The 14,974-nt window shown below is 41.8% G+C and overlaps 1 protein-coding gene across 4 annotated transcripts in view; it reads right to left on the bottom strand.

Moving 5' to 3' along the window:
- Positions 1-14,974, bottom strand: part of HADH (hydroxyacyl-CoA dehydrogenase) — an 80,044-nt gene that overhangs the window by 62,917 nt on the left and 2,153 nt on the right. For all 4 annotated transcript variants that reach the window (XM_053252509.1, XM_053252508.1, XM_053252510.1 and 1 more), the window contains exons 2-5: positions 6,686-6,814; positions 5,854-6,011; positions 1,058-1,184; positions 228-317 (exon numbers count right to left, since the gene is read on the bottom strand). In XM_053252509.1, coding sequence (XP_053108484.1) covers positions 228-317; positions 1,058-1,184; positions 5,854-6,011; positions 6,686-6,814 — 504 coding nt within the window. The remainder of the gene's footprint in view (positions 1-227; positions 318-1,057; positions 1,185-5,853; positions 6,012-6,685; positions 6,815-14,974) is intronic.

Here is a 14,974-nt window from a genome sequence, read left to right as displayed (position 1 = left end):
GGACTAATAGTCTGACGCTGTACGAGGCAGCTCCCTATTTTAACAAGAAAGAGGCACACAAATTTCAAAGGCGACTTATTGGTTGAATACATTTCAGATCTACACTAATCCTTCAGCGGCTGTCTCAAACTGGAAAAAAGGCAACACAGTTATAAGCACCATTTCTATGACAAGCTTTTGAATATACCTAGACTAGACCTCCCTTCTTCCATTTAAAATGTACTTGCCTTGCAAGACACTGGATTCTTCCCCAATGCTCTGCTGAAATCCATGAGGGACTCAAAGGTCTTCTGGCTGGTCATCGGTGTCTTGATAACCTAGCAATGAAACCATTATGCAAGTTATCCATTTGTGGCAACAGTAAGTTATCATTCATAAAATAGTTTCAGGCAAAATATCAAAAGCTCAAACAGCCTAGAGACAGTCCTTTCAGGGCATCTGCTTTCCCTCACTTTGTTCTGAAGAGACAAAGAGACACCTGCAGTGTCCTGAATATGTTTTGTTTTTAGGCACCTGAATCCGAATACACAACACTGCATGAGAAGTTGCCCCCGGGTGGAGACGAGAGCTGGTCTTGTGGTAGCAAGCATGAACTGACCCCTTTGCTAAGCAGGGTCTGCCTTGTTTTGCATTTGGATGGGAGACTACATGCGAGCACAGTAAGATACACCCCTTAGGGGATGGGGCCATCGCTCAGTGGAAGAGCATATGCTTGCATGCAGAGGGTCCCGGGTTCACTCTCTGGCATCTCCAGGTAGGGCTGAGAGAGAATTCTGCGCAAAATGTGCTGCTACCAGTCAGTGTAGACAATACTGAGCTAGATGGACCAATGGTGCGACTCAGTACAAGGCAGCTTTCTATGTAGTACAGAACACTGCCCATGAAACTCTTCACCCAATCACCATCTTAAAAAGAGCAGCTTATACTTTCTTTGCTGCTAGTCATCAGCTGTCTGGACAAGAACAGGAGCACACAGGTAAATCTCAGTAATACACAGGTGGCACTTTGAACTCCCATTCCTCAACACTGATTTTAGAAAGTTTGCAAGGCCACCTACCTCCACAAGTTTCATCATAGGCACTGGATTAAAGAAATGTAAGCCACCAAATCGGTCCTGCCTGGTAGTAGCATTGGCTATGTCTGTGATAGGCAAGGACGAAGTGTTGCTAACAAATATCGTGTGCCTGTAGAAAAATGGTAAAAGGCTCGTGTTAGTTAAAGCTCTCAATGTGCAGCTTGACAATATGTTGTTTTGATGCAAAGTATCTTTCTTCAAGCAGACTCTGCTCACCTCTCTTAAAAACAGATCTCATTTTTGATTTGCAAACACGACTAACACTTGAACACAGGAAAACTTGTGGGCAATTCCAAGGGTAACAGAATCAGGCAAGAACCACTTTTTCAGTTACTGTAGCCATAAGCACATTTTGGAGTTAATATTATATACATCTAGTGGCAAGAGAACATCTCCTACTATAAAGCCATATTTTTAACAAAACTCTTGAGCATTATAGTGCCTGACATGTCGGTAATGGAATCAGAATTTTTGGTTGTCTTTTCTGATTCCTTTACAGAAGTTTTGCATATTTTGGACACTATAATATTTAAGGATTTTGTAAAATCATGGCCTTATAGTACATGTTCTCTTACCAATGGGTATATATAGTATTAACTTGAAAATTTGCTTATGGCTACAGTCATTGAAAAAGTGGTAACATGCCCAATTACATTGCCCTTGGAATTGTCCTTGTATCAATATGGAACCAAAGTTTAAATAATCTACATTTTAGCACAAGATGGGTTTTAGAGCTATGGTGACAGCAGGGACACTTTAAAAAACCTCTCATTTCACGGCACTTTTCAGTCACATATATGTATGTCACTAGAAATGTACTCTTTTGGATATATATAATATAAAAAACCTGACAGACTGTTAGGGATGCGCAGAACTGGTTCAATCACGAACTGGACCACCACGAGCCACGCCAGTTCAAGCAGTTCAATCACGAACCACTTCAAACCAGTTTGTCTAACCAAACGGCCCAGCCAATTGATTCAACCAAACTTGTTCAAATAACGGCGGTTCAATCCAAATTTGGACTGAACCGTGCCAAATGGTTCGTGCACACCCCTACCAACTTATGTACTGAAGTGCATATAAACCCAACCCTAGCCTTTGAAAAACATTTTGCTTGTGAATTATAAGCAAAACATCAGTAATACAGTAGGCACCGCCAGGTATTGTTAAGTCTCCAATGCTCCTTAAGAGATTTCAACCAAATTCTATATAAAAAGCCTTCATAACATGCTCTTTTAAAGTCCAGGTTTCAGCAATTTGCCACAAGGGTTTTATGCACTTTGTAATCCAAAGATTACTCTCAAACCATTATTTAAATCTATTTGCATATTTGTAGCACCACCAAGTGGAAGATATAGGTCATGTATCAAAAGAAAAGCATTACTGTTAAGAAATTCCATAAATATAGCTGAGTTAGCCCGTTACAGCAAACACTAAATAGGACTCTTGTGTTACCTTAAAACAAACATGCACCCTAACAAATTTATTATGGCATGAGCTTTCTTGGACTTGAGCTCACTTTGTTAGATACATGAAATAGATCCTCAGTGGATTGTGGGTGTAATGTTAGGTAGACAGACACACTGACAGTAAGACCATCTTCTTAGTTTGGATATGATATTTAACACTAGTAGGAGGCCAGAAAACCATGGTCCTAACTGGATAGAATCAAACTTGGTAATATAATCTAATTCACCATAATACTAGAGTCGTTTAAGTTCTTCTCTTCTCATGCACTCTATTCTGTGCTGGTCAGACCTCACTTGGAGTACTGTGTCCAGTTCTGGGCCCCAGAATTTAAGTACCATAACAGAAAGTCAAAAGCAGTCTAATACCACAAGAAAAGAGGCTGGGAGAAGGGGGTGCTTCCATATTCTGGTGACATATAAACAGAACAGCAAAATTTAGTTGATTATTTGGGGCAATTTATTAATTAAATTGTTAGTTAAAGATGCAAGTTTATTGCCTGATCAACCAATAGGCTGACGACAAGCAATCACTCTGGGACTTAAAAAGAGATGACAACAACAACAACAACAACAACAACAACAACGGCTGCACACAGTTAAAGAGAAATATTTTGACTGTTGAAAGTTGCCTCAACAACAAGTACCAATCTGCACACAGGCACAGTTATTCACACTACAGAAGTACACTTTCTATCCATACCATGCATTTGAAGGGCCTGTATCCAGGCCCTTCATTTTAAAAAATGAAAACAGTTCATTTTTTAAAATGAAAACAGTTACGGTTATTCACAGAAAGACATCTAGTCATTATGGTGTCCGAGTGTACAGATGTCTGCATGCTTGTACAACATAATATCTGAAATAGGACTCTAGTCTGAGGTTTTCTTTAAAGTAAGAATAGCAGCCATGAAGGGAATAGGGACTTCAGTGCAGAGTAGGGGTGCTGAAACCTTGGCCTCAGTGTCAATTTCCCCCTCAGAAGCTGCGGCACTGAAACAGTGGTCCTACAAAGATGTCATTAGCAAGGGAACTTTCAAGTGCTTTTCAAGAGCTGGGGAACTTTCAGCTGTATTTCATTTAAGGATACAATTCTTCAGATCCAATGTAGCAGTGAAGATTAAACCTCTTTGGCATGAGCAGTTGGAGGCATACATGGGACTTTACTTAAATAATTTATTGGAGATGGCTCTCTGGTACAACAATCTCTTTAATCTTGGCTCACAAGCAGGCCAGAGAATTGCTCCACCTTCACTCCCTTCAGAAATTAATATCTTCACTCAGTTCTCTGGCCTCTCCCAGTGAGTAAAACTTCAAATGATAACTTATCATAGAATCATCATTAGGAAAATATGATAGACTTTCAAGCTTGTCAAGGAACTGAATATTTATACAGAATTTTTCATTCCAAAGCATTTAGAGTTGTACTCACTGGTCAAATAATCACAAGAGTGATTTTCTTTTTTAACCAAATATACCAAAAGCCTAAATAAAAGGCTACTAGTTAGCATTAAGCCCCATTGAGACTAATAGGATTTATAGTCTGTAAGCAAATGTACAAGACACACGTCCCATGGGATTTCTGATGATACAAGTATAAGTGGGGTACCATTGTTTTCATTAGAACATGGAGAAGCCAGTCCTGGATGGTGATGGGCTCCAAACCCTGGCAGTTAAAAGTTATGGGGGGGACGGGACGCATGACTTTTACAACTGACTCTTCCTTCACTTATGCCTGCAACTGTACCACATATGTTCTTTTTGTAATACATAAACTAATAAATGTCTCTGAATGACTAAATGTGTAACAGTAATTTTTAAGGGCACATAAATTCACAAAATACTACTTCATAAGTATTTTGTAAAAAAAATTAAAAATGTGTCTGTCATTTTGTTTCCCCCCTATAACTTTTATCTGCTAAGATTTGGAGCCCCCATCACCATTCAGAACCTGATGTTCCATGTTCTTACAAGAAGAATGGCACCCTGCTTATACTTGTTTTATGACACATCCCACAGATGTACATTTGCATACCGCCTATTAAGTTAGTCAGGATTAATTTGTCTCAATTATCTCAATAGCGTTTCATTATAACTCCCTTAGTCTGGATCTTGCCCACCATCTTTTATGGCCTATGGAGTCTAGTCTGTCTGAAATTTTAATCCTTATTCAAAAATATTATTATTCCAGCCCTTATTGAATTAGAGAGATTTGAATGCAATGATCACTAAAATTCATAATATAGAATAAGGAGAAAAGTAAAAAGCTCTCTTTCTTAATTAAGATCTCATCAAATTCATCAGAGCTGGGCCATAGCCCAGCACAACAACACTGACAGGGAGGAAAATGCAACCATACACTCCTATATTAATAATCTCTCCAGACTATTCTGTGTGTGAGGAAAAGGTCAGATATTCTCAACGCTTCCACCTTTTGTTAAGAAACACAGTTGCTCATCTTATTCTGTAAAAACATCAGGAAGCCTTGAGGAGACTGGGAGGCAAAACCTTTGTAAAGGAATGAAACCTTAAGATTAGATTAGACTGTGCTAAGGGGAGTACAGGAGAACCTTGTTACTTGTGGGGGTTCCATTCCTCACCTACTACCGTAACAGAACCGCAAGTAATGAGGCATTATTGCTATGGGGAAAGGGGGGGGTAGATTCCAAAGTCGAGGGGAAATGTGGAAAAGTGGCCAAAAAAATTTCTAAGTAACTTACTGTAGCATACTCCATGAGGCCTGTATGTACCCAGAAATCCCCCCAAATGCCTCCACCAAACATGAAAAATCATGGGAAAAGTCAGCTTTTTTAAAAGGAGCTACAAAATGGCTCCCAAAGACAAAATGGTGGGCAGAAGTGACCTCTGTGGTCACTTCCTGCCCTCTAGAAACCGTGGATACATGGGTTTTAACCATTTCATTCCTGCAGATACTGAAAACGGGTGTCAACAAGACACCCCACAGATACGCGGAACCATGAATAGCAAGGTTCTCCTGTATAAACAAGGATGCAATCCTATGTACACTTACCTAGGAGTAATACAACAGGACTTTACTTCCAAGTCAACACACATAGCATTGCTCTGCCCAAGGCATTTGTTATCAGTGGTATTGTCCCATCTCTGACCAGGAATTTAGACCTATTCCCCACTCTCCTCTGAACTAGTTAGTTCAGGGCGGATGCGACACATAGCTTTGGTCTTCACCATTCCCACTCCCCCATAAAATACTAGTGCATATTTCAGTGCAGACTAGGACACAACAATAGTAGCTTTTTGCATTAACTATGTAGAATCTTAAGAACATACTCTGGTGCAAACTTGTCCAGTGTCTTGAAGAGCTCATTTTTCACAGTTAAATTTTCCACAATAGCTTCTACTATAAGGTCCGTGCTGTGTACGACGGAGACTGGGTCTGTGCTTGTTGTAATGTTCTTTAAAGTCTTCTCAGTGAACTCAGCACCAGCCTGAGGAGTTGAGGAGAAACAAAGCTTGTTCACAGCGCTTTTCACTTGTTTTTATAGGAAGGATCCCCATTTCAGCTGCAGTTTGTTGAGGATGAGTAATACACTATGATACAGAAAAGGCCTACGATAACATCTCCTGGCAATTTATGTTGAAAACCCTGGAAATTGTAGAGTTTGGAGCTAATTATATAAGGGTGATTGGGTCTGTATATTCTGAACAAAAAGCAAACATTAAGCATTACCAGATTTCCGATCGAAAACCTGTTTCGCTCTCCCTTTGAGCACAACAGAGAAAAATTATATAATTTCTTTTCCAAAATAAAAGCTCCAATTCAGATACTGCTGCATGCAAAGCTTTGCATGAGCACACTTGGGTGCTGGATATAGCGCTGTTATGCTGCTCATAGTTCCCTTTGGACACATAAAGGACTCCCAGTATGGTGATCTGCACATGAAAATCTGCTTCAGCTTGCAAGCTCTCCTTGCTGGATATGGGGAGAAAGCATCCTCCAGCCTGTCATTCAACCGAGTTTCTTAAAAGGAGTCTGTTAAAATGTTCTGCTAATCCAAGATTGCTGTACTTGTCTGTCTAAGCAGTAAAGATCAAAAGAAGCAACCAAATAAGTTTGTCACATTCAACCAACATTCCATGTATATAAATACCAATACGTCACCTCAGGTTTGTCTGCAAACTTTTTCTTTGTCAATCTTTTCAGGCTATCTTCAATTCCTTTCTTGGATTTATTTAATATTTCATCTGACTGATCCACCAATATCACTGTGTGGCCAGTTGCTGCAGCAACCTATGGAAAAGATGGGGCAAAAGATTTTTTAAAATCTGCTAGGCTACTAGAAATAGTCCTTGGAGTAAAAAGGAAAGGGAGTAATCCATTAAAAACAAAAAGTGTGTGCAAGCAGAACGCATTCCTAATAATCTTGGATCATAGATGATCAGTTTGTCTCCTCAAACAGCCACACCACCACCTTGCCAACAAGATCCCCAACAACTGCCAACAAGAAAATAAGGAGCTACTCTATATAGGTAGTTAAAATCTTTAAAGCTCAGTACCATCTACTTAGTGCCGGATTTAGGCCTAAGCTAAGTAATTAGAGCTTAGAGCCAGGATGCCAAACTGTCGGCCAGTGGACCCAAACAGGCCCGCAAAGCTCAATTGACTGGCCCACCTGAAGCAGCCCTGGGACAATCTGCTGCCCCCACCACTGTTTCTTCCCCGCTACTGCATGCCAAACAGCGATAGATTTATCTGCCTTCCTTCTCCCCCACTCCCCCTGCTCTGTGCATCCAAGGAGAAGCCATGGGTTGTCTGCTTCATTCCTCCCACCCCTGCCACACAGTCTTTCTCCTTTCAGGAGAGGAAGAGGGGACAGAAAGATGGAGGACGACCACCAAGTCAGAAGAGTTACTGATCTAATTATGGAGTTAAAAATATCTTGGGAACAATATTAAAATATGGTGGTTATGTCCAGAATTTCTTCTCAAAATACAAAATAAATATTGACACACACACACACCCCGCACATTCTGGTGTAAAGAGTAGCGCATTCCGCTAATTTCAGTGGCAGGTATGCAAAATTTGTTATCTGTAGATCATCGGGAAGTATGATGTTCAGAATTTCTTTTTAAAAATACCAAAAACAGTATTTAAATTTTACCTGAGCATATTCCAGGGTAAAAGTGGTACACTCAGCTAATTTAAGTGACAGGGCAAGGAAGGAAAGAAGAATGGAAGGGAGGGAGAGGGAGATGGAAGGTGGTACAAGGTGACAGAAGGTGGCACAAGGCTGTGTGTGGTGCCCTGGAGCTGCAATGGAATCAAATTCAGCTCACCACCCGATTGAGTTTGACACGCCTGGATTAGGGCCTCACGTTATGAGGGGCCTCTGAATTTTAAAAATGAGTAAATTTTTATTTAAAGATATTTCTAATGCAAATAGGCATATCACAAGATAACTGTTTTTGTTCATTATTCGTTTTTCATTGGATCTTTAGCAAGTAAAAATAAACCTTTATTTCTATTTTCATTACATTGTCCTTTTCATTATAATATTCTCCCCCCCCCAATACTATGAGGCCTTTAAGCTTGACATAGCTTAGGGCCTTAGCATGTCAAAATCCAGCCCTGCATCTATTTTAACTAACAGTGGCTTCCTAGAGTGTCAGACATTTTTCCTAATGTTGCTACCTGGAATCCTTGTTAAGAAAGATGCCCAGAACTGGACCCCCAAGGTTGTATACATGTAACAAGTAGTTCTAAGTAGAAGTTAATAGAACCTACTCTCTGCATCATTTAACAATAGTAACCCCTCTTCAACATGCTGTGAATTTGGTTTGTATCTATCTGTCAACAGAGGAGTAACAAAGGGATAGTATTGTCTATATTTTGAGTGGCAGCCACCTTGAAACAAGATGGCAATTAGCCCCCCTGCAAAAATAAAGGTATATTAATGTAGGGGGTCACCTACAAGCTCCTCCCATGTGCTGTGAATTTGGTTTGTGACTGTAAATGTAAAATTTACTAAAGTGGAATACAGACAGACAGCACAGTCATGGAGATCTCACAAGTCATCTTAGCTTTAGAAAGCACGCAGGCTAAATTTTTTTTTAAACAGGAAGCTTTGTACCTGAATTATGGTGCATCCCTATAAATAGGTTTGTTTGGCTTATGGCCGCAAATAAAATGATTCTGATTCTATAAATAGGCTAACACTTTCAAAGTTAGAGAACCTCTACCATTCCTCCAATTTAATCCCATTGGAGCAAACTGTCCAGGTGATGGCTGGTCATGGGACCCTGTTCTTCACTATTCCTTGGAAACAACAAGAATATATTCTTGATGGAAGGACACCAAGCATTTTCCAAGAGACTGAAGGAAAGTATTACTGCAAGTGGAAAATGAAATGAAGGGCTCCAGCCAACCCTCTGCTGAAATGACCCCACATTTATCACTAGAGTAAAAAGGCATCAGCAAAAATAGGCATGAGTGCTCAAGATGAACTTTCACCTGCCACAGCCACACCTGTTGTTGCTCTACAAAGAGCTGTAAATAAAACCAGGCCAAAGAACAGGCCATCTACAACGGACTTCATTTCCTTTTCCAGGAAAATTAGTTTTTAACAGCATATATTTCCTAGCACCATCAGAAGCCAATTCCTTCTATCACTCACCAAATCCCTGCATGTATGAGAAGGAAAACCAACAAAACTTTTGAAATATGAGCTTGGGAATTAACTTTTATACAGCAGTACTGTGGTACGTTATTGGCAGAAACAGATTGCTGTAACAAGCCAGACCTTATTTCTGCATAAGGTCTGGTTACAGCAGCCTAGTGCACTCTGCACAGAGGGACTGTGGATACTTTTGTAGAATCACTATCGGTTGGGGGCTCGTTAACGGACGAAGACAACAGGAAGGCAGGTTTTTGGCTCAACGAATTAATGTGCCTAATCCCAAGGCTTTATATTTCCTCACTGGAGTGAGTGACAACCATTTGCTTATATGGAGAAAAGTAAAGAACACTCAATCACTCTGTGCACTCAATAGCATAGTGCCAAATGCCATCCCAACTCACACATGTATCTCCCCTTTATTTCCAAGGAAGGGCAACAGCAAGAGTGTCTCCTGCCCTTTCCACAGAGTACTTGAGAGTACTACAGGATGTCTCTGCTACTCAACTTCCCTTTCCCACTTACTCTCCCTTTTCATAACCGTTCTAGCAGCATGTGAGGGCGGAGGGGAGAGCACGCACCCAGCGCTGAGACAGCAGCAGGAGGAAAAGAGGAAGGGGAAAAGGGAGAAGGAGGGGCTCTTTGCCAAGAGCTGCTCCAGTGGCAGGGAACAGCGGAGGGAGGCAGGTGAGGCCAGCAAGGGGCACCTTGTCACCCCATAGGAGGTGCTCAAAAAATCTTCCCACCTCACTATGTTTCATGGAATGATTCCCCTGACACTCAAGACAACTGGAAGAAACCAAGGAGAAAACCTGCCCCCTCTCCCCACTGATGCCCCTGTCCCAGGGCCAGGATTAGTCCTTCTCCAAGATGATAATCTATTTACTTTGCATTATAGTAAATGGGAATTATAATGGGAAACACCAAAAATCAAGTCTGTCTCTTTTTGCATAGCCCCATCCTGGGTTGTTTCTTGCAGCCCTACATGTAAAATGGAAACCTATATTAAAACCTGAATTGAAGCAATTACATTGTACTGATGTTCTTTCTTTCCACAACCCCTCCACACTCAGCCCTATACTGTGCATTTGCAACTTTAATGTTAAGATCTATAAAATCACAGAGTAATGGCAGGAGAGAGGGCACGCCCTCAACTCCTGTCTGTGGCTTCCAGCGGCATCTGGTGGGTCACTGTATGAAACAGGATGCTGGACTAGATGGGCCTTGGGCCTGATCCAGCAGGGCTGTTCTTATGTTCTTATCTATAAAGAAGCAACCTGACACTGAAATACAAGACAGACAGATATAGTAATCTCTCTCTCTCTGGACTAACTTCTGCTGGTGTTACAAGTATGCACTGCTTCAAACTATGCAAAGCTCTTCCTCAGGCAGAATGCAAAAGTGGCCAGATCTCAAGGGTGTCACACCAGACACTCGCTGGTCACCTGTGGCAAGTAAGCATTACCTCCATGCCCAAGCATGGAAGGTTATGAACTGTAAGAAAGTTGGTTTTATCAAGTTGCAGCTATGCTATAAAGGCATTTTGAATGAATCTATTTTTAACTTGCAATAAGTTAAGTTAATATAGGGAAGCATTGAAAACCATTGCACCCCCTCCCTCTGCACCCTAGCATGAAACAATCTATTGCCATCATAGCCTTCTACCATCTCATTCTCTGCATGTGGAGAGCAAGTCAGAGTATGGCATTTCCCAAAAGAGGGAGTATTTTGCTACATTTATTGAGAAAGCTCCCCTTGATATAGGCTTCATGCATAGGATTAGGCTACCTTTTAAATCCTGGCAAGTGAAGATGGCCACTTGGGTTCCAGAAGGTTAAGGGTTTCACGGGTAAACAAATGCAACACCTTGAATTGTGCTTAGCAGACCATAGGCTTAGTAGCCAACATACACACATGGACAAATTTGTTGGTACCTTACAGCTCATTGAAAAAGTGTTTTATGCCTCCTGAAAAGCGATTAAATGAAAAGCAATTGTCCCATGTATACCTGCATGCCTTTGATATACCATCAAGTGAAGCAAAGCAAGTGTGAAAAGAGATAAAGTATTGCTTATTCTACAAAGATATTCTAAAGTGGCCTGGTCACATTTGTTGGTACCCCTAGAAAAGATCATAAATAATTGGATCAGAGTGCTTTTTCAAATTAGCTGTTTTCTTTCATTAGCATCACACGTTTCCAATCGTGCAATCAGTCATTCAGCCTATTTCAATGAAGAAAAGTAGTCACTCTGCTCTTTGGTATCATTGTGTGTGTCCCACAATGAACATGGACCAGAGAAAGCAAAGGAGAGAGCTGTCTGAGGAGATCAGAAAGAAAATTATAGACAAACATGTTAAAGGCAAAGGCTATAAGATCATCTCCAAGCAGTTTGATGTTCCTGTGACAACAGTTGCAAATATTATTAAGAAGTTCAAGGTCCATGGGACTGTAGCCAACCTCCCTGGATGCAGCCGCAAGAGGAAAATCAACCCCAGAATGGGCAGAAGGATAGTGAGAATGGTAGTCAAAAAGCCAAGGACAACGTCCAAAGAGATATACGCTGAACTCCAAGGTCAAGGTCCATCAGTGTCTGATCACACAATCTGTCACTTTTTGAGTGACAGTGGGCTCAATGGAAGAAGACCCAGGAGGACTCCACTGTTGAAAGAAAAACATATAAAAGCCACACTGGAATTTGCTAAAATGCATATTGACAAGCCACAATGCTTCTGGGAGAATGTCCTTTGGACAGATGAAACAAAACTTTAAAGCAAAGTCTGATTTTTGTTAAATGTGGAATAAACAGTGATGGGTGCCAATTGCCAATTACTTTTGTCAGTTTCAAGTTATTTCAGAGACAATTGTGGGTTCTTCTTTTTTCGTGGAGGGGTACCAACACATTTGTCCACATGTATAAGCCCAACCTGGGGGCCTCCAGATGTTGTTAACTATAACTCCCATCATCCCCAGCTAGTTGTAGCTGGGGATGCTGGGAGTTGTAATTCAGCAACATCTAAAGGCCCCCAGGTTGGAGACCACTGCCATAGGAAGATAGGAAGCTGCCTTCTACCGAGTCAGACCATTGGTCCATCTAGCTCGGTACTGTCTACAGAGACTGGCAACGTATTCTCCAAGTCTCTCTCAGTCCTATCTTGGAGATGTCAGGGAGGGAATTTGGAATCTTCTGCACTCAAGCATGCAGATGCTCTTCCCAGAGTGGCCCCCTCCCCCTTGAGAACATCTTACATTGCTCACATGTAGTCTCCCATTCAAGTTCAAAGCAGGGTAGAATCATGCTTGCTACCACAAGACCAGCCCTAGAGCACTAGTGTGACATTTCTGACCACTCACTCATCATCAGGAACTTCGGTTCCCATATTATGCAGCAAGGGTGGCTTCATTCAGAGCATGTTTCAGTAGCATGGTCTCAAGATTACAAATATTCATGCAGTTGTGAAACCTGACACAGCTCTCTGCTTTGGTTGCTTTGTGCAAAATGTCTATAGGTATGGCTAAAAGTCCATGCCAAATATTAAAGATCAGCATATAGAACTGGCTTGCCACAAAAGGAACTGAGGTTATTTCCCCCCATATCCTCCATTTTTCTTGGGTTTTGTTATCTGGAAAGAAGAACGGGGGTGGGGGGTAGGGATGTGCACGGAACCGGCCGGGGCCGGTTCGAAGGCAGAGGAGGGCACAGCTTTAAGAGAGGAGGATGCACTTACCCCCCCTCCACTTTCCCCCTGCTGACGCTCCGTTTGTAAAGTCCCCATCGGGGCAGCAGTGTACCTCCCTGCCACCCTATGCCTTCTTTGGCCAGAAGTGCTGAGTGCGCATACACACATCAGGCACATGCATGTCGCTCTCGCCTGTCTGGCATACACACATGTACCCGGCACTTCCAGCCAAAGAGGGCACGGGGCGGCAGGCAGGTACGCTGCCGCCCTAATGGAGACTTTACAAACAGAGTGCCAGCAGGGGGAAAGCGGAGGGAGGGAGGGCTAAGTGCACCCTCCCCCGCCCTTAAAACTATGCCCCCCACCTTTGAACCAGCAGAACCTCCAGCCGATTGAACCGGTTCGGAAGCCCATAAAGGGCCTCCCAACCGGTTCCGTGCACATCCCTAGTGGGGGGGTGGGTCTGAAAACAAAACAAAATTAAAATTCCAGTTCCACCCAACACAGAAATTCCAGTTCTACCCAACACATTCAGAATACCAAACCTTTTAATTCCATAGGTTCTTATTACCACACACATAGAATTAAGACTTCCACAAAACAGAACAGAGAGAGTTAAAAAAAATAAACAAAACAAACCAGATTTCAACTCATTACCTTGAGACAAAAAGAAAGCAGATAAAGGGTTTCAACGTGCACAGAATGTGTTTTCTGTCATTTTACTTGGCAGTACAAGTAATTTTTTTTAACCTTTTACCTAGTTTGTTATGGCAGGACTTGAGAAGAGTGCAAGTTAACATGTTTTACTTGCAGAAGAATCATAGTATAACAAAGATCTGTACACTCCTACACCAATAAAAGCTGGCCCAAGAAAATATTGTTTTCTGAACAGCTACCTGTTCTGTAGCTGTTAAGCAACTCTGGGAAGCTAGTTATAGATGATACAGTTACGAGGATTTGCGTTTGGGTGGAAAACATAGAGCCTCAAGATAAGGTCTATTACCCTACATTTACAAAGGGAAGCAGGTAGGAATGTGGCTTAGTTTTCAGCTGTAGGTTCCCTAGATTCGCCAACCCTAACTGAAAGTATTCCTGGACACTTCCCACTCCACTAATTTTTCACAACATCGAGCCATTTAATTCTTCAAGATTGCTTTCAATAGTCACTTGGAGATATTACACCAGGACACTCCAGGCTAATCCTGAAGGGTTGGCAACCCTAAGATTTTTTAGGACTCAGACTTAAAATTCATTTTTAATGCCTCATCCAGGGCCATAAAAGGCCAGAACATCTCTAGATGTGTGCAGAATGCATTTCCCTTGACATTAAGATACTTTCCTCCATATCAAAGTGAGCCCAAACCAGGTTAGACTTTGTATGAAAATATCCACAAGTTTCGTTTCAACAATTAGTGAGCGACCACACCTACACACAGCTGATAGAGGGGTAGCCTTGCTGTGGGGCAATGGTAATGCTCTTGGTAATCTCTTTCTCTTAATATTAGGATAAATATTTGTACAAGGTACAGAAACTGCAGTTGGTACAGAATGCGGCAGCCAGGTTGGTCTCCGAGTCATCTCAGAGAAACCATATTACTCCTATATTAAAAGAAGTACACTGGCTACCAACACTGGTCCCTCTAATTTTTTTCATCTCTGTATGGAATAAGTTTTGCTCTGGGCGGCAGTATCAAGGCAGTGTGCGCGCACCTGCATTCAGAATGGGGCCTTCCTGATTCAACCTGAGTGGGATCTAAAAGGAACTGAGTGGACATTCAAGAACTTGTAGAGTGTGTGCATGCGCGCACGCCTTAGAGGGAACAGTGGTTACCAATAAGCTTCTGGGCAAAATACAAGGTGATGGTTAAGACCTATAAAGCCCTAAACAGCTTAAGCCCAGGGTATTTAAGGTAAGATTTTCTTCACTATGAGCCCCATCACGCATTGAGATCATCTCTCATTTGGAGAGATTCATCGGCAGTTGCCACCAGCTTTTCCGGTGGCTATACAGGGAAGGGCCTTTTCTGTTGCAGCCACAAGACTCTGGAATGCACTCCCTGCTGAAATAAGAGCCTCCCCATCTGTGACAATTTTCAGAA

This window comes from Hemicordylus capensis, chromosome 5 (genome assembly GCF_027244095.1).
Source record: "Hemicordylus capensis ecotype Gifberg chromosome 5, rHemCap1.1.pri, whole genome shotgun sequence".
Classification (NCBI taxonomy): Eukaryota; Metazoa; Chordata; class Lepidosauria; order Squamata; family Cordylidae; genus Hemicordylus; species Hemicordylus capensis.
The sequence above is the reverse complement of the archived record's forward strand: the minus strand, read 5'-3'. Positions and strand labels throughout refer to the sequence as shown.